The sequence below is a fragment of the Emydura macquarii genome, unplaced genomic scaffold, assembly GCF_026122565.2.
Source record: "Emydura macquarii macquarii isolate MOO-44397 ecotype Brisbane River unplaced genomic scaffold, CSIRO-AGI_Emac_v2 contig_1119, whole genome shotgun sequence".
NCBI classification, from domain to species: Eukaryota; Metazoa; Chordata; order Testudines; family Chelidae; genus Emydura; species Emydura macquarii.
In genome coordinates, this window is record NW_027131256.1 from 4731324 (window position 1) to 4752032 (window position 20709).

A 20709-nucleotide genomic window follows, 5' to 3' on the forward strand; every position below is an offset into this window, starting at 1 on the left:
CTAAGAGGGGAGGGACAAGCTGAGGCAGCTCTTTCAAGAGGAGCTAGTGCTGCATCCTAGGAGCTGCCAGGCCAAAAACTTGCTCATCTGTATACTTAGGGCGTGGAGACAGGACTCCTTCACAGCAAGTAGCATCAGAGTCCAGACACACAAACAGGACAGGGCCTGGAATAGGGCCCCCTTCCTGCTCTCCATCTCGGTCACATGCTTGAGAAACCACATCATCTGTTTGAAAAAATTCCAATCTCATCAGCTGCGGATCCCTTGGCAGAAGGACCCTTTCCCTTTGCCACCCAATGCAGGAGCATATACGGAGTCTTCTGGCAGTCCCAATGTTGCCTCTTCATATGAAGAGAAGAGAGGGAGGCAAGGACTAGAGCAGTGGTTCTCAGTCTATTGACCATTGTGGGCCGCATATGTAGCTCTCGGTGTATTCTGTGGGCCGCAGCCACACAATACATATACAACCTGTATGGCCCTGAGGACGTCACATGAGCTGCAGCTGTGTGTTGATTATAGGCCTGGGACGGAGGAGATCTGAATTCAATCCCCAGCTCTACTGGCTCTTACCCTGGGGAAATCACAGCCTCGGTACCTCAGTTTCACTATCCGTAAAATTGGAACATTCCTTTCCTACCTCACTGGGGAGCCAGTAGGTTTAATTTGTTAATCTTCTCTTTATGAAGGACTTCGAGAGCCTCAGATGGGGAAGGACAGAGAAACCCAATGGATATTACACTAACAAAAACATGCTAAATGGGATTGCCTTCTGTGCCATTGCACTTGGATCTTTACACAGATTTCCAGACATTCCCCTGCCCCCAAGAACTTTCAACCTACCTCAGGTGTCCCAAACTATAATATCGCGACTCTCCATCCGTCGACCGCACCACCTTGACTGTGAACATGGGCTGTAGTTGCCTCAGCTCCAGCAGCACAATGGCTAGATAGTGAATGAAGAGAAGAGCATCTACAAGAGACACCGCATACTGCACTATCCCCTGGTAATTGGTGTCCTTGGAGTCCAAGATGCGGACGCCATAGAAGAGCCAGTAGGAAAAAACAAACAGGAATATAAGGACCAACAGGAGGGCCCGGAACACGAACACTCTTGGTATATCCGCCTTCGGCTGACGGAAGAACAGAGCCCAGGTCCCAATCAGAAGAATCAGGAGTTTAAAAGCCACAGAGATGAACAGTCCCTCGCAGACGGTGCCACATGGCTCCAGATCATTCCGCCACAGGATCTGGGGTAAGAGAATGAAGGCAATGGGGGTAAGGAAGACGAGGAGTCCAAGGACAGCAGCTACTGTTAAACCAAGGTAGCGTTTGCAGTCCAAGCCAACACTGTCCTCCAGATCCTTACTGATCCTGGCAATGTCCTCCTGGGAGATGCTATGCTCCGAGGTGCCGGTGATAGCTGTTGTGGTCTCACCCCAGTTGTCATCCTGAAAGGGAAAGGGAATAAGGAACTATCAGTTTGTATCAGGTCCTGGCATTCTGTGTTTAGCAGCCAAAGAGCAACAAGGTCACCAAAGAGAACTGAAAACTGCCAGCCAACAACATAGCTAAACAGAAGAATCCCAAAAATTTATTCAACGATAATAATGCGGGGGGGGGGGGAAGCAGGGGTAAATGGTCTAACCAAGTTTGGAATCTTTTCCTGCAACTACAGCCCCAGGAGAGGTGACTCAACCCTCCATGCTGATTACTGTGCATGGGTCTTTCCTTTCAGTTCCCCGAAAGAAAATCAAATACCCTGCCCAATCTGTGGGGACAGCAAAGATTACATGTTACGGTACGACTGTGAGTAGAAGGAAGGAGATTCATGAAGGGATAGAGATTGAGAGCATCTACTACTGCTGCTTAGTGATCTGAAGAGCCAGCCCTGATAAAGATACCTAGAAGTTAAAAATAGAGGCGCCCACCTCCTGCAGATACAGAACAGTCTGTAAATGCAGGAACTAGTGCTCCCCCAGCCCACAAGTACTTAAAAGTGCACTGCAGAATCCACCTGCAAGAGAAATTCTGTTTCAATGGTCAGCAATGAGTCGAGTGCAATTATGGTTATAGTGAAACCTCAACCACAGTAAAAGTTGTGACATAAGTTGCTTCACTGTCAGAGGGTTCCACTACATATTTTTTCAGTCTCCCTCACTAATGGAAGAAACATTACACACCCCCTCTGCTGAATTCTTTTAGCCAATGTTTGCTAAGCTAACAATCCAACTCTCCCCAGCAGTGTTTGAGGTAGATATTTATAGATGCTGGACCACATGAATTTGTGGGAGTCTACAACACCTGTTAGCTCTTATATTAAAGTACAGGGTGTGTCCAAAAGCTGTTCAACCTGAAGCCAGCATATCTAAGTATGGACAATTGCCAAAGAGTCAAATTTCAGTCTACAATAGTTTTCTGAAAGTCAGCTATAAAAGGATTCTGACTTTAGAGAACTTCTGCCAGAGAGATCCTGCAAGTGGTTATTTCTACTCCATGATGCATCTGCGCGGACACACCTATACAAGGCAAGGATAAAGAGTTAATCTGATATGTATGGATCTGACTTGGAGCTGCTGTTCAGGAAGTGACTCAGACTTCTGAAGACTTGACAATTCACACCAGTGCATTCCAAACTGCATTAAAGCTTCCAGACAGTGCCCTTTGTAGGTAGATTCCACACAGTGGCACCTTAATCCTTTGTAGTTGCCAAATCAGTCATTAGCACCCCAACACATTTTTGGAAGAGAAAAAGATATCCCAGAGCAAGTGTGTCCGTGACTGATTGGAGAAAACCTTTTTGGCTTCTGCACACAAATATGCTGACAGGAGCGTTTGTGGTTTTTTTGTTTTGTTTTGTTTTTTTAAAGGAAAAACAGTCACTAACCTTTCCATAACTGTTGTTCAAGATGCATTGCTCATGTCCATTCCAATGTAGAGGTGCATGCACTGCGCGCACCACCTCCAGAAGCTTTTTCCTAGAAGTATCTGCCAGGTCAGCTCTGGTGCCCCTTGGAGAGGCGCCCTCATGGAGCAGTATATAGGCAGCTGCCAACCCACCACTTCCTCAGTTCCTTCTTACCGGCTACTCCAACAGAGGGGTAGGTGGGTGTATATTTGGAATGGACATGAGCAACACATCTTGAAGAACAACAGTTACGCACACGCATATGCATGATGTAATCCATGAGGAGATTCTCTGGGCAGAGACTAGGTCCCCTTTCATTCTGTCCACAATTGCAACGAAGAGTTGAGTGGTCTTTCTGAGACCCTCCTAGTCTAAGTAATGGCTACTAAGACTAATTTCCAAGATAGATGGAGCAAGAAGCATGTCACCATAGACTTGAACGGGGACCCCATGAGTCCTGACAGCACCAGATTGAGGACCTAGGGATACAGGGATTGACTCACCTGCCGGTATAAACACACCAGCCCCTTCAAGAACCGAGAGCAAATTGGGTTAAAAAACGACTGGCCATTTACTGGTGGACGGAAAGCCAAAATCGCAGCCAAGTGAACTCATATGGACAATACCACAAGACCTTCCTCTTTCAGGCAGAGCAAACTGTCCAGGATAAGAGGCAAGGATGTCTCATTTGGCACAACCTCTTTCCATGATGCCCACAACATGAACCTCTTCCATTTTCGCCAGATACGCTGATCTGGTTGAGGGCTTCCTGCTACTCATAAGGGCGGTCTGCACACGCGCCGAGCAGCCCTGCTCCGCCTCACCCAACCACGAAGCTTCCACACCGTTAGATACAGTGACGTGAGGTTTGGGTGGAGCAGGTGGCCGCAAGATCAGGTCCGGGAGCAACGGGAGGCTGAATAGGCTTGTCCGCTGATAGGTGCAGAAGGGTCCAGAACCAATGCTATCGCAGCCATGCTTTGAGGATCATCCTCGCTTTGTCCCTTCTGACCTTGAACAACACCCTGTGGATCAGGCCCATGGGAGGGAAAGTATAAAACAGTCTCCCCCCAGGGAAGGAGAAAAGCATCCGAGAGGGAGCTCAGAATGTGCCCCCAGCATAAGCAGCACTGGAGACATTTGCTGTTGAGCCTGGTTGCAAACAAGTCTACTTGGGGAAATCCTCACATCTGGAAAGTGACATTCAAGACGTCCGAGCGAACAGACCACGCGTGATGGCTGACGAAGGATCTGCTCAAGTGATCCACCAGCTTGTTCTGCAAGCCCGGTAGGTGAAACGCCTCCAGGTGAATGGACTCGGCTAATCCCAGTAATCCCACAGACTCAACGCCTCCTGGCACACGGGGGAGGAGTAAACTCTGCTCTGTTTGTTTATACAGATTAACGTTGCCATTGTATTGTCCATGAGAACAGATACACATTTGCCTTGCAGATGGGATTGAAACGCCTGGCAAGCTAAGTGTACCGCTCTCAGCTCCCTGATATTGATGTGTAGGGTCAGTTTGTGTGATGACCGTAGGCCCTGAGTCCTGAAGGGTCCCAAGTGGGCTCACCATCCCATGTCTGAGGCATCGGTGACCAGTGACATCGAAGGGACTGGCCCCGTAAAGGGGACGCCTCCGCACACCGTGTCCGGGTCCAGCCACCATTGCAGGGTGAGGATCACCGCTGGTGGGATTGTAATAACCTTGTCTAATGGGTGACAGCCGGATATATATACCCCAACACCAGCCAGGATTGGAGAGGTCTTAGTTTGAGTCACGAATGGTGCACCACATAGGTACAAGAGGACATGTGACTCAGAAGTTTCAGGCAGCTCCTTGCTGTGGTGATGGGAAAGGTTAAGACAATTTATGAGGGCTTCGATGGCTCTGAAAAAACTCTCTGGGAGAGAAGCTCTGGCCTGGGGTGAGCTGAGAACCGCCCCTATAAATTTTATTCTCTGTACTGGCAAGAGCATTGACTTTTGCCGGCCTAGTTTCGAGAAAGTGGATTGAACGAGTCTTACGTGCCTTTCTACCAGTTCCCTGGAACAGCCAATCATCTAGGTATGGAAAAACCTGCACTCTTGCTTTCCTGAGGGAAGCTGTCAGCAATCACTTTATAAATACCCGTGAAGCCACCAACAGGCCAAAATGTAGCACCATAAACTGATAATGTTTGTGGCCTACGATGAATCAGAGGTATTTCCTGTGCCCCCAGAATATCACTATGTGAAAACATGCATCCTTCAAATCGAGGGCAGCATACCAGTACCCTGGATCTAGGGAAGAGGTGATTAAGGACAAGGAAACCATGCAAAACATCAGCTTCTTCATGAACTTGTTGCGGTTTCGCAGGTCTAGCACAGTTCTGAGGTCCCTGCTGGACTTTGGGATCAGGAAGTAGAGAGAGTAGAACCCTATTCCTCTTAGTTCTGTGGGAACCTCCACCACTGCTCTCACTCTTAGGAACAACTGTACCTCCTGGGTTAGAAGTCTCTTGTGAGAAGGGCTCCCGAAGAGGGATGGGGAGGGAAGGTGAGAAGGGGGAGAAGAAATAAACTGAAGAGTGTATTCCACTTCTACCGTGTGGAGCACCCAGTGGTCCGAGGTGATGTTGACCGACTTCCAGTAAACGTGGGATAAACGGTTCTCAAACATCGGGGTAAGACCCAAATTCTGGTCTGCTGCGTCGCTCCTGGGCGCGCCTTCAAAAGTTCTGCCTAGGGCCCAAAGGTTGCCTGGCGGCTGCAGCCATGAGGACCAACAGAGAATGATCGGAGTGCCTCCTTCTAAAACCCTTCTTTTGCCATTGCCAAAAGTCCTGCGTCTGCTGGTTCTGTGGCAGGGAGAAACGGCCCTAAGACGGGGGTTTAAAGTACCTTTGGGATGGGGGGGCCAGAGTGTGGAAGCCCAGAGACTTTAGAGTGGCACAAGAGACCTTTGAATGACGATGCTGCGCGTCCGTCTGATCGGAGAAGAGGGAGCTACCTCGAACGGCAGGTCCTGCACCATTTGCTGTATTTCACAGAGCAGACCTAACGATTGAAGCCAAGAGCTGCGTCTCATCACTGCCGCTGTGGCCAGAGCTCAGGCTGCCGCATCCGCAGCATCCAAGGTGGCCCAGAGGGAAGCCTCGGCTATGGCCCTGCCTTCTTCCACCAATGCTGCAAACTCCACTCGGGACGCTGATGGCAAGAGTTCCTTAAATTTTGACATGGCTGTCCAGGAATTAAAGTCATAGCAACTTGATAGCCTGGTGGTTTGAGATCCTCAACTGGAGGCCCCCAGTGGAATACACTTTCCTCTCTAACAGGTCCAATTTCCTGACCTCTTTAGCCTTTGGTGATGGACTTTGCTGTCCTTGCCCCTCTCACTCACTGGCTGCGGCCATGACCAGGGATCCTGGAGGAGAGTGCGTGTATAAATACTCGTACCCCTTTGGGATTATGAAGTACTTCCTCTCGACCCGCTTCAGCATGACTGGAGGGATGCAGGAGTTTGCCACAGGGCCTTTCTAGGTTTCAAAAAGGCCACCCTGGCTGATCCGGGGGGTGTTAATATGTCCACCAACGCTGGGGCTGAGTCCGCAATCTCCTCTACCTTAAGGCCAAGGTTTTGGGCCATCCTCTGTAAAAGCTGTGGTGAGCTTTGTAATCATCCTGCACCGGTGCTATGAACATACTAGCTATGGCTTCATTCAGAGAAGAGGACGAGGTGGCCAGGACCGTCCCAAGGTCCTGCACGTCCTCTGGTGCTGGCAGACTCCCCATGGGTATACCATGGGCATCTGCCACCTCCACCCTTGGAACTGAACCCCTCTCTGATGGGGAAGGCCAGGGCGCTCTTTCTTCAGAGAGTGCTGAGTGCGAGCAACCTGTGTAGGAGCCTTGGAAGGCCTGAGTTGCCCCCGGTGCCCACATTGGCCACTGAGGTGGCATCTGCCATTGGGTGGGGGGGGCCATGGTGGCAGGACAGGTCCCCGAGTTGCAGCCACATATTTTTGGCCTGCTCGATGCGTGCTCCTTTGTGACCCGATTCAGCCTGGGATTCTGAGCCAGAGCACTCACTCCTGAGCAACCAAGGAGATGCTGTCCTCCTTGGTGCCATATATCGGTGCCGTGATGGTGAGGGATGGTGCCGTGAACCAGAGCGGCGTTGGGACCATGAGCAGTGCGGGGAATGCGACCTGCGCCATACTGGCGTTCGCTACCGCAGCGTCGAGGCTCCTGAGGTCAGGCGAGATGGGGGTTGATGTTGCGCCATCATCGCTGGCCTGCCCAAGGCTGGAACCAGTCTGCGTGAGGCGGCCTCTTACAGTGCCAGAGCTGGCCCTGGTGGACCACGGCCCGAAGGAGATGGAGGTGCTGGGAGGGTCAAAAGACTCCTTGCTGCCTCATACACCTCTGGCGTCGATGGTACTGCCAGGGCCGAATCTCCTTTATGGCTCACCCTCAGCAGGGAGCCCACATGCACCGGATTCAACAGATCCCTCTCTGGGGCTGGAGTCAACAGGGCCCACTGGCTGACGGCCATCAGAGTGGCCCAGCACGGATCTCACTGTTTCCCTGGCCTTCCTTGATGGGGAATGGGCCTGATCAGATTTCTTCTGCCTATATACTGCACCATGAGGGCGCCACTCCAGGGGGCACCAGAGCTGACCCAGCAGATACCACTAGGAAAAGCTTCCTGTGATGATGAGCGCACACACACTCCTACACTGGAAGGGACGGGAGCAAGTGCTCGTCGAAGAACAGGCTTAATTTAAGTCAACAGAGGTGGTGATGTTGTGCTGCTCTTGTCCTATGGTTGCACGGCCTCCATTGAATCAGGCCACCAGCCTGGTATCTAATAAAATCAATATATTCGCTTCTCAAAAGAGTTATAAAAAAAAGTCTAAAGAATCCTTGTAGCAGGAGCAGACTGAGGCATGATAATTAATTACAACAGCTCCAAGAATGTAACTTCTGGTGCAATTTGAGACATTACTACCTCAGGCCTAAAGCACTGAAGTTTTAAAAGAGAGAGACCAACCACAGCCAGCATCTTGAATTAGTCTGAGAAATGTTAACACTTTTTGTAAAGAGGCCCTGGACAGGCCGAACTCGTTCTGAAATGGAGTGCAGCACCATAGTACTCTGCTTTCTGCTAGCACCTTCCATATTATGATCTAAGCATTTTAGATACATTAGACTCTCAACCCCTCTCCGTGAGGTGGACCAGTATAAATTATCCCCATTTTACAGATGAAGAAACAGTGACAGACACGGGAACTGACTTGCCAAGATCACAGCAAGTCGGGGCCAAAGCCTATAGCAGAACACACAAGTTCTGGTTCTCAGCCTCAGTGCTCGAACAGTTCTTCCTATTTTAAATGGCATTATTGAAAGCTCATGCAGTCAAATGGAGTTACTGGGCTAAAGATTTGTGCTGAAAAGCTGCTGGAGCATAATGTCTGAGTTGCTAAGAGACAGCCCTTCTCATACTGTTTCTGTATTTTTCTTCACTTTTTAGTTTACATTATTATTGAAATTTGCATGAAGATAAAGACCTGTTTCTTAAGAACTCATCAGCACATTTTGTCCCACCTGACACAATACACTCTCCCATTCACAACTGCTTGACAGTTTACGAAAGCTATTGTCTCATAAACAAAGAAGGTTTATTTATATACCTTCATTTGGCACCCTCTGCAGTGGGATCTGGGTGCTCTAACAACTATTAACACGTAGACTGCTAGGGGGGAAGAGGCAGCAGACAGAGGTCTCGTCTACACTACAGACTTACATCGGTTTAACTACATCGCTTTGGATGTATGCGAAAAATCTACACCTCTGAAGAACGTAGTTATACTCCGTGTAGATAGTGCTGCATCAGCAGGAGAGCTCTCTCCCATTGGTGTAGAAACATCTTCATTAAAGCACTCCAGCGGTGAAGCTGTGCCGATACGGTGTTTTAAGTGTAGACCTGCTCTGACTCTTAAGAGACAGTTCTTTGTTTTGTGTAAGACATCAGTCCTAATTTAAAAAGTGCATGCAGATGAAGAGTGAAACGTAGGATGCACTGAAATACGTTCTACTTGGAAACTATTCCAAGTTTGTCTTGAAGTGTCACTGCTCTTTACAGCTCCTATTCACATAGTAGGGCTGCTTCAAACCTTGGAGCTTCAGGTATAGAAGGGCCTCTGCTCTGAGACAGATGTAATATAGAAACAGTATCTTTCCATTCTTTGCCTGACCTAGTGTCCATATATCTCCTGCATGACTCAATTTGGTTTTGCGGTCACTCCTGTTTTTTATATTTGCTGTACATTCTCTTGCTTCCTCCTCTCCCACACTCATCATCTTGGTTGCCTCTTCTAATGCTTAATTTTGTTACCTCTGGAAAGCGTTCTCTTTTAAAAAGCTAGATTTTTTTTTTTAAATGGCATGTTGCTCAGGTGAAAGGTGAGGAGGCTGGGTTGGGTAACTATGCTTAATCAGGTGGTAAAAACAGCTGGCTTAGATTGTCTGGCAGGACACAAAGTGTTCCTGATTCAGTAGCAGGAGCTCTTTGGAATCCATGCTGAACTAAGGCCCTCAGTGTGGTCAGACAGGCCACTGTACTACTGAAGGTGATGCTCTCAGAAGAGACAACACCAAGGTCTCAACCACTTGTAAGCTTAAAGGTCCCACACCTTTTTATACAAGAGTGGAGGTATAACAGGATCATGGCAATCTGCTTCCCTAAAAGCCTGTGACTCTTTCAATTAGGGAGCCTTGTTTTTCATATTTTATCTTCAATCATGTTGTAGTGCTCTGTTAAACTGCTACTGCATCCCACCACAGAAGTGACTGCATTTTGGTGGTGGGTGAAGTGATTTAGTCCTTATAGGTAGAGAGTTTTGCAAGGCAGTTTGAGGCTTGGGAAAAAAAAAAAAAAAAAAAAAAACCCTTAAAACAGCATTAACTGTGATCAAAAGGAACCCAAGAGCCATGCCTGCATGTTACCAAGAGTGCAACAAACACATTTCCATCAACATGCAGGCAGTCTAAGACAGTCACCAAAGCAGAATTCTGTCCCACAAATCCACGCTTCGCCCATCCACATCTCCATTTGCTCCCTGTTCCTTACCTGAACATCTTCTGTCCGAGAGGCATCATTCCCCAGCAGTGGTTCTGCCGGAGGTGTCTGGATGGTGACCGATTTCTCTGACCTACTGCCATCTTTACTCCGCGGTGATTTGTGCCTGTCCCGACTCCTTTCCCATAAAGGCAAGAAGAGAAGAAGGTTAAGTGACTCATACACCAGAAGGCAGACTCAGGCCTCCCAGTGAGATTTACCCACTTTCATTAACCTCCTGTAAATCAAGACGTGCCCTAGCCCATTGCCAGTTATCTTTGTGATGCCAACCTTTCAGAACAAACTGCACCTATTATGCCTCCAAGAAGGTTTGGGCCTAATGTAGATCCTGTGTGTGCAGATGGTTTCTGGCAATAGGAGTGTAGAGGACTCACTGCACTGAGGAGCCTGCGCCTGCCCTCACAACATGACCCTCCTTCCAAACTTTAAAGGACAGCCTGATTCCAGGTGCCATCTCACATGCAACTAGCCAGGCCCCACGGGCACGGGGCATTAGTTCAGGGCTGACAGTGAGCTCGGCACTGTATAGGACAGTCCCTGGCTTAGGACAGGGGTTCTCGACCATTTTCTTTCAGAGGCCCCCCACAACATGCTATAAAAACTCCAGGGCCCAGCGGGGGGGAGAAGGGGACCTTCAGCCACTGGGTGTGGAGTGCTGGAGCTTGGGGCTCCAGCCCCCCGGGGAGAGCGCCGGAGCTTAGGGCTCCGCTCCCAGCTTCAGCCCCACGGGAGATGCCAGGGCTCGGGGTGCCAGGTTTCGGCCCCACAGCTCTGGCTTCAGGCCCATGGGGGCACCAGGCTTCAGCTGCAGGGCCCTGTGGCCCCATGAAACTGGCTTGCAACCCCTCAGGGGGCCATGGACCCTTGGTTGGGAACTGCTGGCCTAGCGGACTTAAATTAGAAACTTCGCACCTATTTCTTGCCTTCTCAATACCTGGTCACAAACATCTCCTATCCCAGCAACATCAGAAGAGGCTTGTAGAAGGGGAAACTCTCCCACCTGCACCCTCAATGAAAGCTCAGGGAATATTCCCTTCCCCCAAGGATTTCTGTGGGAGATTTTGGGGGCGGGGGTTTGCAGTAATCAAACTGTCTCAAGGGGGCTGAGGTAGTACTAAAGAGAGCACTGACAGCAATATTTAGACCGTACGCTCTTCGTGACAGGGAACGTCCAGGTCCATACAGCACCTAGAACCATGGGGCCCTGATCTCGGATGGGGCCTGCTAGTGGCTGCCATGATATAAAAAGAAAAACAAATTATAAATATTATGAAAGACTCAGGCAAACTTCGCCTATTTTTAGCTGTTTTTCTAAACACCTGAATTACACACACAAGGTATTCAAATGGCAGCTGACGGGAAGAGAACCTCTGCCCCGAGCTGAGAAAGATGAATAGGAGTGTAAAAGGTAGGAGAAATAGCAAGTGTCTGCTTAAAAACATTGGTCAAGCCTCCATCTGGGGACTCTGTCCAGTCCTCTCAGTTAATGACTAAACTAACCAATCTTTTTCCAGCTCCGTCTTCAATGGCCCTATCTATAGTATCCCGTCTAGTTATTCAGAGAGAAAGTTGTCCCATGCTATGCCTCCTCCAGAGCCACTGTGTTTTGGTCTGAGAGGGGCTTTAACATGATCTATGGAAAAGGGAATCTTTCCCCGTGATGCTGCCCAGCTCAGAGCACTAATTTATTAAGAATGGTTTCCATACCCTTGTCTGTTCGCTTTTTTGGAGTGACCTGAGTAGTGGGAATATCCCGAGTATGTCGATTCGGTATCCATGGCAGCAGACGCCTGCCCCCCACTGGGAGGGGCACTGATCTCCTTCCTTAGAGGGTGAACAGCCGTTGCTCCTGAGGCGGATGCACTCTCAGCGTCGTAATCATTAGCAGCTCCAAAACTTCAGGGAGTCAGTGATTTTCAACCTAAAAGAACGCTACGGAGAGAAGAACAGGAGCCTTAAACTTCAATACCAACCTAGGGGAAAAACAGATGGGAGTACAACACTGACGCTCTGCTAAGCAAAGCAATCACGGTCTTACCACGGTAGACCTTGTCCTCCTCCACCTGCAGTATCTATCAACATTTGTCACACCCTATCTAAGTGTGCAAGTTCTTGGGGACAGATACCACATCTTTTTTGTTCTGTCCATGTATTTGTGGAGTCATAAATTAGGAAATAAGCAGCTCCTGCTATATGCAATGCAATGCAGCCCCATTTATCTCAAGGTCTCCAGGGGACAGCAGCATCTTTGGATAAATAGAGGGTATGGTGAGGGAAAAGGCAACACAGCCAATGCTTACAGCACAGTCGATTTCTGTAACTCACTACCGGTAAATGCGTAAAGATTCACTGGGTTTGAGTCTCCACCGTCTTGCCCCTTATGTCATTTACACCTGTGCAAAGTAGATATAAAAATGCTACCAAGTCAGAATGATAACATTTTACACACACGCTGCACAGGTATATGTGAGAGTACACAAGGGGCAAGGCAGAAGAGCATCAGACCCACGGTGTCTGAACTTGTATTGTTTGCATAATTACAAGGTGTGCCCGTTTTATTAGCATTAGTTACTATAAAATACCATAGATGACAAGGCCTCCTAATACCTCACTATCTACATGCTATTTGGGCCCTGAACTGCAGCTTTTAGTCTCTACCCTCACAGGAGTCAAATCAGAGACTAGTAGATCACATCTACTTTACACATTCCCTGGCCAATGCAGTATATTTTGTAGGGTTTTCTACTGTAGGACATCTTTGTAAACAAGGAGGAAAAGGAACAATGTTTTGGAAAGAACAAGATACTGTAACAACAATCAAGCATGTCAGGTAGAGTCTTGGAGTTCTGCGGGAGGGTCTGGTGGACATTAACCTGTCTCATTTTCATACTCTGGATTAGGTTACAGGTGAAACTGATTAGAGAGGAGGGGAGAGACTCGCCAGTTTTTGAGACGTGCAAAACCAGGGTTGTCACTGCACATATTCCCAGACACTAGAACAGGAGGTGGCAGGACTGTGGGCCCTTGGCAGAGCTTGGTGTCTGGCAGGAGGATGGGGAGAGAGATCTTCTACATTTCCTGCCCAGGCTATTCCTGACTCCAGCAGTATCGTGGCCTTTGCTTTCATTGGTGTTACATTTCTTTACAAGTTCTACAGCGAGAGAATTTGCTTTCATTAAATCCTTCACTTATGTTCTGCTCACAGCAATTTTCAAGCTGCTTGCAAGAAACATTCAACCTCCTCCAAAAGGAGCAGAAAAGTTAGCTCTTTAACTCATCTGGGCTAATCTTCTTAGCACCTCATGCTCTAATTAGCAATGTAAGTGTACAGCACACCCCACATTACAGTGTATAAAGTGTGCTGGCCCCCCAGCGTTCACAGTCTGATAGAACAAATGGGGACAATACTGAAAAAGGTTACATAAATATTGGGAGCTACTGGCCTTTGCCAAATAGGTGGGCTTGCAGGAGTTATTTGAATGAAGAGGGAGGTGGCTGTGGGAGGATGTTGCAGGCACAACGCACAACGTCGCCTAATGAAAGGAGGCACAAAGCTGGGTGGGATGCAAGAGGGTGGAGACGCAGGCAAGAGCAGAGCCGTGCATAGATCTGAGAGCGAGTGGGAGAGGCTCGAACTGTGAGAGAAGATAGAAAGCTAGCGCAGGTGTGCGCACAAGGATGGTGACGAGAAGAAAGCACCATCGGCAGAACATGATCAATAGCAACCAGCTGCAGCCATAATCTGCAATGCTCAGAAACCAGCAAGACTTCTGTGCAATAGAGTAGGAACATACTGAATTAGACAGAAGTTGCCATTAAGAGGTATGGGCTCAAAGTCATTATATCCAATCACAAATTGTCTGTGGCCTTATTCGAATCTATTCTTTATGAGGACAGCTATCCTCTCCACTAATACACGTACCCCACGATGGGAACAGCAAAGTGGGGAGGAGGACAGGGCTCTGTGTATATCCAAGGAGGGGTAATCACCCCAGGATAGGAATTACACTAGCTTCTACTACAGAAACTAACAGTCATGCCTCTCAGAGGTTCTCCATGCACTTTGCAAACATAAATTACTAAGTCTCTCAGCCTCCCTGGAAAGTTGGTATTATCCTCATTTTACAGATGGAGAAACTAAGGCATAGCGGGCAAGTGGCCTGTCCAAAGAGCACACAGCAATTCTGTGGCAGAGCCAATAACGGGAGTGCTAATTCCCAGTCCCCTTCAACAATTACAACCCCACAAGAGTAACCAGTGCCGTGATACAGCAATTCCTTGTGTGTTAGCAGTGGAGCTTCTATTGCGGGGCTGGCAGCAGAGAGACAACACATGGTGTGCTGCTTTACAGGCAGTAGGATCTGTTGAGAGTCAATATAGCATTTCAGCAGACAGATGCTACAGCAAAAGTACACAGGCTTTCCACACATGAATCAAGAGCAGGCTGTTCCCATTCTGAGGTGGGGAGAAGCGACACGAAGGATCATGTGGAGAACACGCACCAATATCAGGAAGTATTTTCATTAACACCAGGGCGGGCAGGCTGGATCCTGCCAAGTCTCATTTTTTGTGTAAACAAGAGCAACAGTTTTGATGCAGCTCCACAAAAACTCAATGTGAGGGCCCCAAAAAGTACAACCTCTTGGATCACAACCAACAGCAATACCCTTCACGTGAGAATTCTGCAGCACCTCACAGACTTGGCCACCTGACACTGAGGGTTAAACAGAGCGCCCTGCCAAAGCCGGCAGCAGGGCTGTAATGAATGGGCATTATATCTGTTTGAATTCAGTTGGGAAGGAGACCACTGGCTTTGCCTATTAGCTATCTAAGGACACCCAACTGCGGGCAATCAAGGGCTGCCCTGGCAGCTGCCCAGTAGCCTGAAGACCATACCCAATTTGAGAAACCCACAGCGGTGGCTCTCAACCTTTCCAGACTACTGTACCCCTTTCAGGAGTCTGATTTGTATTGCGTACCCCCAACTTTCACCTCACTTAAAAACTACTTGCTTACAAAATCAGACACAGAAATACAAAAAAGTGTCACAGGCCACTAGTACTGAAAAATGGCTTCTTTTCTCATTTTTTACTACCTAATTACAAAATAAATCAACTGGAATATAAATATTGTACTTACATTTCAGTGTACGGTACTCAGAGCAGTATAAACAAAGTCAAAATCTGTATGAAATTGTAGTTTGTACTGACTTCGCTTGTGCTTTTCCTGTAGCCTGTTGTAAAACTAGACAAATGCCTAGATAAGTTGATGTACCCCCTGGAAGACCTCTGCCTACCCCCAGGGACACACACTCCTGGTTGAGAACCATTGACGCAGAGCACACCACAGGCACCCTCCTTTGGAAGACAAAAGTGTGGCCTGCAGAGACCACGACCCTACAACGCTCCATTGATGTGGAGAGCGCACACCCTACACCCAAGTCAGGCAGGGAAGGGTGTGTGACATGTAGCCCGCAGTAGGAAATGGCTAACCCCAGCTGGCTCATCGGATGCGGAGGCATAAGGCAGCAGTAGTCCTCGACTGGAAGGACCAGAAAGTAATGGGAAGGCTCCTGCCATTCAGGTTCTGCACAGAGCTGACGTGTGATAGCGCCTAGCACAATGGGACCCAACCTGGCTGTGGCCTATAGATGCTATCACAATAAAAATGTTAACTAACAATAAATCTCCTCCTGGCCCTGGGACAGGGGTAACTGTACCGGACAGGAGCCTTATCTAGTCACAAGCTTGCACCAGGTTAAAATCCAATCTGAGTTAAACTGGTGCAACTGTGTTTAGACAAGGCCGTCATCTTGTGTGACCCTACTCAAGGATGCGCTGTCAGCAGAGACACTTTGGGCTAGCACTGAAGGAAGCCATTTTGGGCACGAGCGCGTGGCAGGGCAGGGCTTGGAAAGTACTTTTACCGTGTTTGTCCTTGTCAAAGCCCACAAAGGTGTTGCAAACTTCATCCACTTGCTGACCATATGGTGATACAGAGCCTCATTATGCTCCCGAAGGCCTGCTTCGTGCCGCTAACCACCTTTCAAAACGAGCACCAGCCCCTCACAACAAGATGAAGCACTGCATATTAGAGAAGGTAGTCTCCACAGGATACAGTGGAGATCTCTGTAATTAAAGTTGTTAAGTAACTCATTGCAACTCCCTATTTTGACATGATCATAAACCTCCCACAAAAATGTCTTCTTTTGAACGGCCATTCTCCTTGCTTGGTGCTCGATACCACTCCCGATGAAGTCAGTCTGGTCACTGATTTCAAGAGCAAGTTCCCGGCGGAAGGCAATTAAAACAAAATTGAGTTGGTTGCATTCAGCCTTTTGATTTACAAACGTGAACAAAAATACCCTACCTTCTATGCTGCCCCATCCATTCCCTCAAGGTTTGCTCATGCAGTGCTTGGGAAGAGCTACCTCTAGAACAGCTTAGCTTTGAAGTTTCAGATTGAGGAAGGAATTCATCTTTATTCAGATCTAGAACGTCTACTGAATTAGAAAGACTTTGGCAGTTAGTTCAGGAAGTTATGTGCATTTCAAAATGCCATTTGGAGCATAAGCAGCAGAAAGCATCCACAAGTACACACATGTTCAGGTAAGTGTGCAATTGGCCTTGATTTTTAAATGTCTATTAGCCAAGGGAGGCCCGTAAGCTAGCAAACTAGGGAAATTTCTCACAATTTAGTAAAATGACTTGGAAATTAAATACAAAGTTGTATTAAGGCAATGTTAGGGCTGCCTAGTCAAAGACCGAGAGAGTCAGGAAATTTACAAGTTAAAATTTCCTACAGCAGCATTAACTTGGCTGCACAGTACATCTGCAGTATTTTTCTGTTCTCCTTTTACTTAAATGTAAAAGTCATGGTGTTTAATATATTAAATGACACAGGAACAAAGAGAGAGAGCCAGGCATTAGCACTGTAGCCAAATTAATGTTGCAAGAACCTTAACTTCAGCATTTCCTGACTCGAGCCCCAGTCCAGAAATCAGATTCACAAGGACAGAATGGCCTGCCCACATGAATCCAATTGCAGGATTGGGGCCTTCTATTCTAAGTGCGCAACCTTTATGTTACCTATGCTTTTTTGCACTTGGAGTTTGTGTCACGTTTTAGCTTTCACTCTGGCAGTTAACCTATATATTAAAATAAAAAAGTAAGGTTTTCACATGATATGGTGGGGATATACTTCTATAGGAGGATTTATTAATTTGTTTTAAATAGATGATACACACATATGGGTGAATCATCTGAATATGTACTACCGTCCAAAACTGCAGCAGGGCTGTTTGCTTTGTAACAAACAGAAGCGTTTGCCAAGCAAAAAATTCTAGTTACAGCCCACAGCACGTGGAGCCACTAGTCTTTGTCCTGAAAAGCTCCTACAGGACTTGTTCTAGGGCCTCCACAAGCTACTAGTCGACAGCAGAGCTTCACTGGGACTCCTCCAGACACAAGGGTACAGCAGCCTTCCTCACATTTTTGGGAAATAGCCTGTACCTCTTAGTTTATACATCTGCTACACACTCCACATCCCTAATCTTTTGTGGGACCCACGGGGGGCCCACAACTCTCATGTCAAGGAACACCGGTGTTAGTCTTCACTATATTATATATGCTTTCAGGAGCAGTGACACTGTGAACGACGTTGGCATTTAAAGCATCTTGGCCTCGGAGTTCGCGTTGGTTGAAATGGACGGGGCAGTTCAACCTCAGAGCCATTGTTTCAGGCCCTCTGCAAACTGAGGCATACTAATCTGCACCGTTTATACTAAGGTCACGTTTCCAAGGTTCTCCCTGAAATCTCAACAGCTAGATTTGGGGGGAGGAGGGGTGAAATGAAAGCTGAGATCTGGAGAACAACTGAGAGGTCTGTTTGTACCCCGAGGGGGTCTGCCCCACTCTTTAGGACCCTTTGTGCCACTTACACTTCAACTACCCAACGTGCATTTCTTGCAGGGGCTCCCCATACTTTGGGACCTGGAATTGCACACAGGCTTTGCAATGCCCTCAATAACCATGGAGGAAGGGGCAGGATTTGCTCCAAAGAGAAGTGTGAACTCCCTCTATTCATCTCAATGGGACAGCAAGCCTGAAGTGAAGGTAAGGAATTATTTCCAAAACATAGTATTACCTTGACAGTAGCACTGTCAGCCCTTCCCTCTTCTGTTGGGAGCACTAAATACACAAGGCACCAGCAGTCACTAGCATTTTAACCACTGTTTTCATGCAAACATGCTCTGAGCACGGTCAGATGACATGGTGCTCAGAATGCCAGTGGCTATCTGGAACCCTGACTGCACTCACCAGTGGTGGAGGTGAAAGGACAGTAGCAAAACACGGGAATTTAGCAGCAGTGTCCTAACTTCGACACAGTCTGTTTATCTGCTTAGCTTTCATGCTCCTGGCCGGCAGCCATTGGCTGTTAGCTACCTCTCTATGTGGCTGAACGTGGGCTGGAAATCCTTCCAGAATTTTGACTTGCAACGAATTTTTATATAGGAGGTCTTCTGTAACTGTATTCACCATTTATTTTTAAGATTAACAAGTTAAATTATTATGTGACCAACATTAGTCCCAGCATTGCAGCCAGTTATATATGCAAACCCCAAAAGGAGAAAAAAGCCAAGCCTGTTTAAAATCAAATTCTTAGGTTATGTACTCAGCAGCTATGAGGCAAGAATTACTAACCCAAGCAGCAGAATAAAATTCTTCTCCCACTAATCAAAACTATTTCCCCAACTGATATTCTAAAACTATGTACAATTGTTAGTTCTGCCTCCCTAGACCAAGAAAGCCGATGCCCTGTCACTTGCACCTTCGTAAAATATGTAACTAAAGAGTCTTTGGCACAAGAATGTTATTTTGAACCATTAAGTAACATTCTTAACAAGAAAACTGTCTTTTTTTTTAAGTGACCATTCAAATTTCACAATTGTTACAACAAACCAGCAAAAGTAATAACTTTGTCCTTCCTGGGGACACAATCACAACCAATATTGCTAAAAACTATAAGGAGCGTCCCCTGCAGCCCAACTGCTACAGGTCCGTTCTCTTGAAGCAGAAGGATTTCAGGTTTATCTCGATCACTTGCAAGGTTGTAAGTCACCATGGTCTAAAGAACAGACAGCTATGCAGATCTGTGTAGCTGTGAATTGTCATATTAGTCAGAGATCAAACCGACTTCTATGGAACTAGATCACATTATACACACTGGGGCTGCTGAGCCATCATTTTTGCAGAATTAAAGCTTTTGCTATTTAAAAAGGAAGACCAAGATTTTCAAAAATAAAATGCCAGGAGCCTAACGTCAAGGTCCATTTTTACAACCCAAGCATCCTCACTTCCAAGAACTTCAGGCGCCTACTTCGGAAGCGTTGGCCTAGGCATCCAACCCTCACCGATAGCAAACGCGGCAAGTGTGAATTTCGCCAGCGTGGCGTGGCCTTCCCCAGTCTGCAGGCAAGCCCCGATGTGCCTACGCTGCTGCTCAGAGCTTTGCCTGGAGTGTGCAAAGTTCCAGTCCCGCGCGCTGCTGTTATTCAGAACTCCGGGCGCAGCAGTGCCCAAGGACGAGACTCCGGTCCGATTTATGCCGCCGCATGGGAAAGCTCTGCGCAGCGCAGAGGTGGAAGACCTCCAAAAGAGAGGCTTGGGCAACCCATGCAGCTTGAGGTGGGGGAGGAAGGTGAAGAGACAAAAAGTTCCTTCTCCCTCCCAGCAGCAAGAGGAGCCTGGAGCGCCCAAATAACTCGGGCACCCACCAGGCAGGAGCTGCCAGTGAAGTACCAGCTGGCGGGCGGCTATGAAGGGCTTACAGGAGGCCGGTGACTGCTTCCCCCCCAGGTTTAACAGCTGGAGCCAGGTGCCGGCCAGGCGGAGCCGAGGGATCCTCGGGACCAGCAGCGGCTGGGACGCAGCGCAGAGCCCTTCCCAGGCCGGCACCCCGCGGGAGAGGGACTCCGGGCAGCCAGTGCCCGGGCACCGCCCCCCCCGGCCCGGCTGAGCCCCCGCGGGGCAGCCCGGCAGGGATCGCGGGGCTGGACAGGCCCGGCAGGGCGGGGCGGGGGCTGCCGGAGCGGGCAGGGGTAGCACGGAGGGGTGCAAGCTCCAGCCTCCCGGGGAGGGGATCGGGGGCCAGCCCGGGGCAGGCGGGGCGCGGTCGGAGTCCCCCGGGGCAGCCCCGACCCAGCGCGGCGGAGCCGGGCACAGCCCCGGGCCGGGGGCGGGAAGAGCCGAGCCGAGCCGAGCCGGGCCGCCCGCACCCACCTCTCACGGTGGCTCCATGCTGCTCCGTCCCGGCACCAGCCCCGCTGCCGTCGCTAGCGCCGCCGCCGCCGCCGCTTTCCGCTTCCTGTGCCCCCCGCCCCCCCCCCCCCTGCAGCCCGCCCCGCCGCAGGGACCAGCCCCGGCCCGCCCGCCCCCTCCAGGGAGCCCGGTCTGCTGGGGCCGCCCCCCACCGGTCCCCTCCTGCTGCCCCCGCTGCAGGACCTGCTGCCCCCTCCACGACCCCCCACCTGCTGGGACTATCCCTGGCTGCTCCCGCAGCCCCCACCGGGACCTGCCCTACTGCAAGCTCCTCTCAGGGGCCCAGCCCCCCTGCATCCCTAACTATGACCCCCCAGGACCCAGCTCCTACAAACATCCATATCCTGCACCTCACTCCCAC

At 49.0% G+C, this 20709-nt stretch overlaps 1 protein-coding gene across 1 annotated transcript in view; it reads right to left on the minus strand.

Moving 5' to 3' along the window:
* The window catches only part of VANGL1 (VANGL planar cell polarity protein 1), a 59681-nt gene extending 39286 nt beyond the window's left edge, over positions 1-20395 (minus strand). The window contains exons 1-4 of the mRNA XM_067546029.1: positions 20310-20395; positions 11737-11961; positions 10021-10147; positions 841-1448 (exon numbers count right to left, since the gene is read on the minus strand). Of these exons, the coding sequence (XP_067402130.1) occupies positions 841-1448; positions 10021-10147; positions 11737-11807 (806 nt within the window). The 5' untranslated portion in view covers positions 11808-11961; positions 20310-20395. The remainder of the gene's footprint in view (positions 1-840; positions 1449-10020; positions 10148-11736; positions 11962-20309) is intronic.
* Positions 20396-20709: the final 314 nt, after the last annotated feature.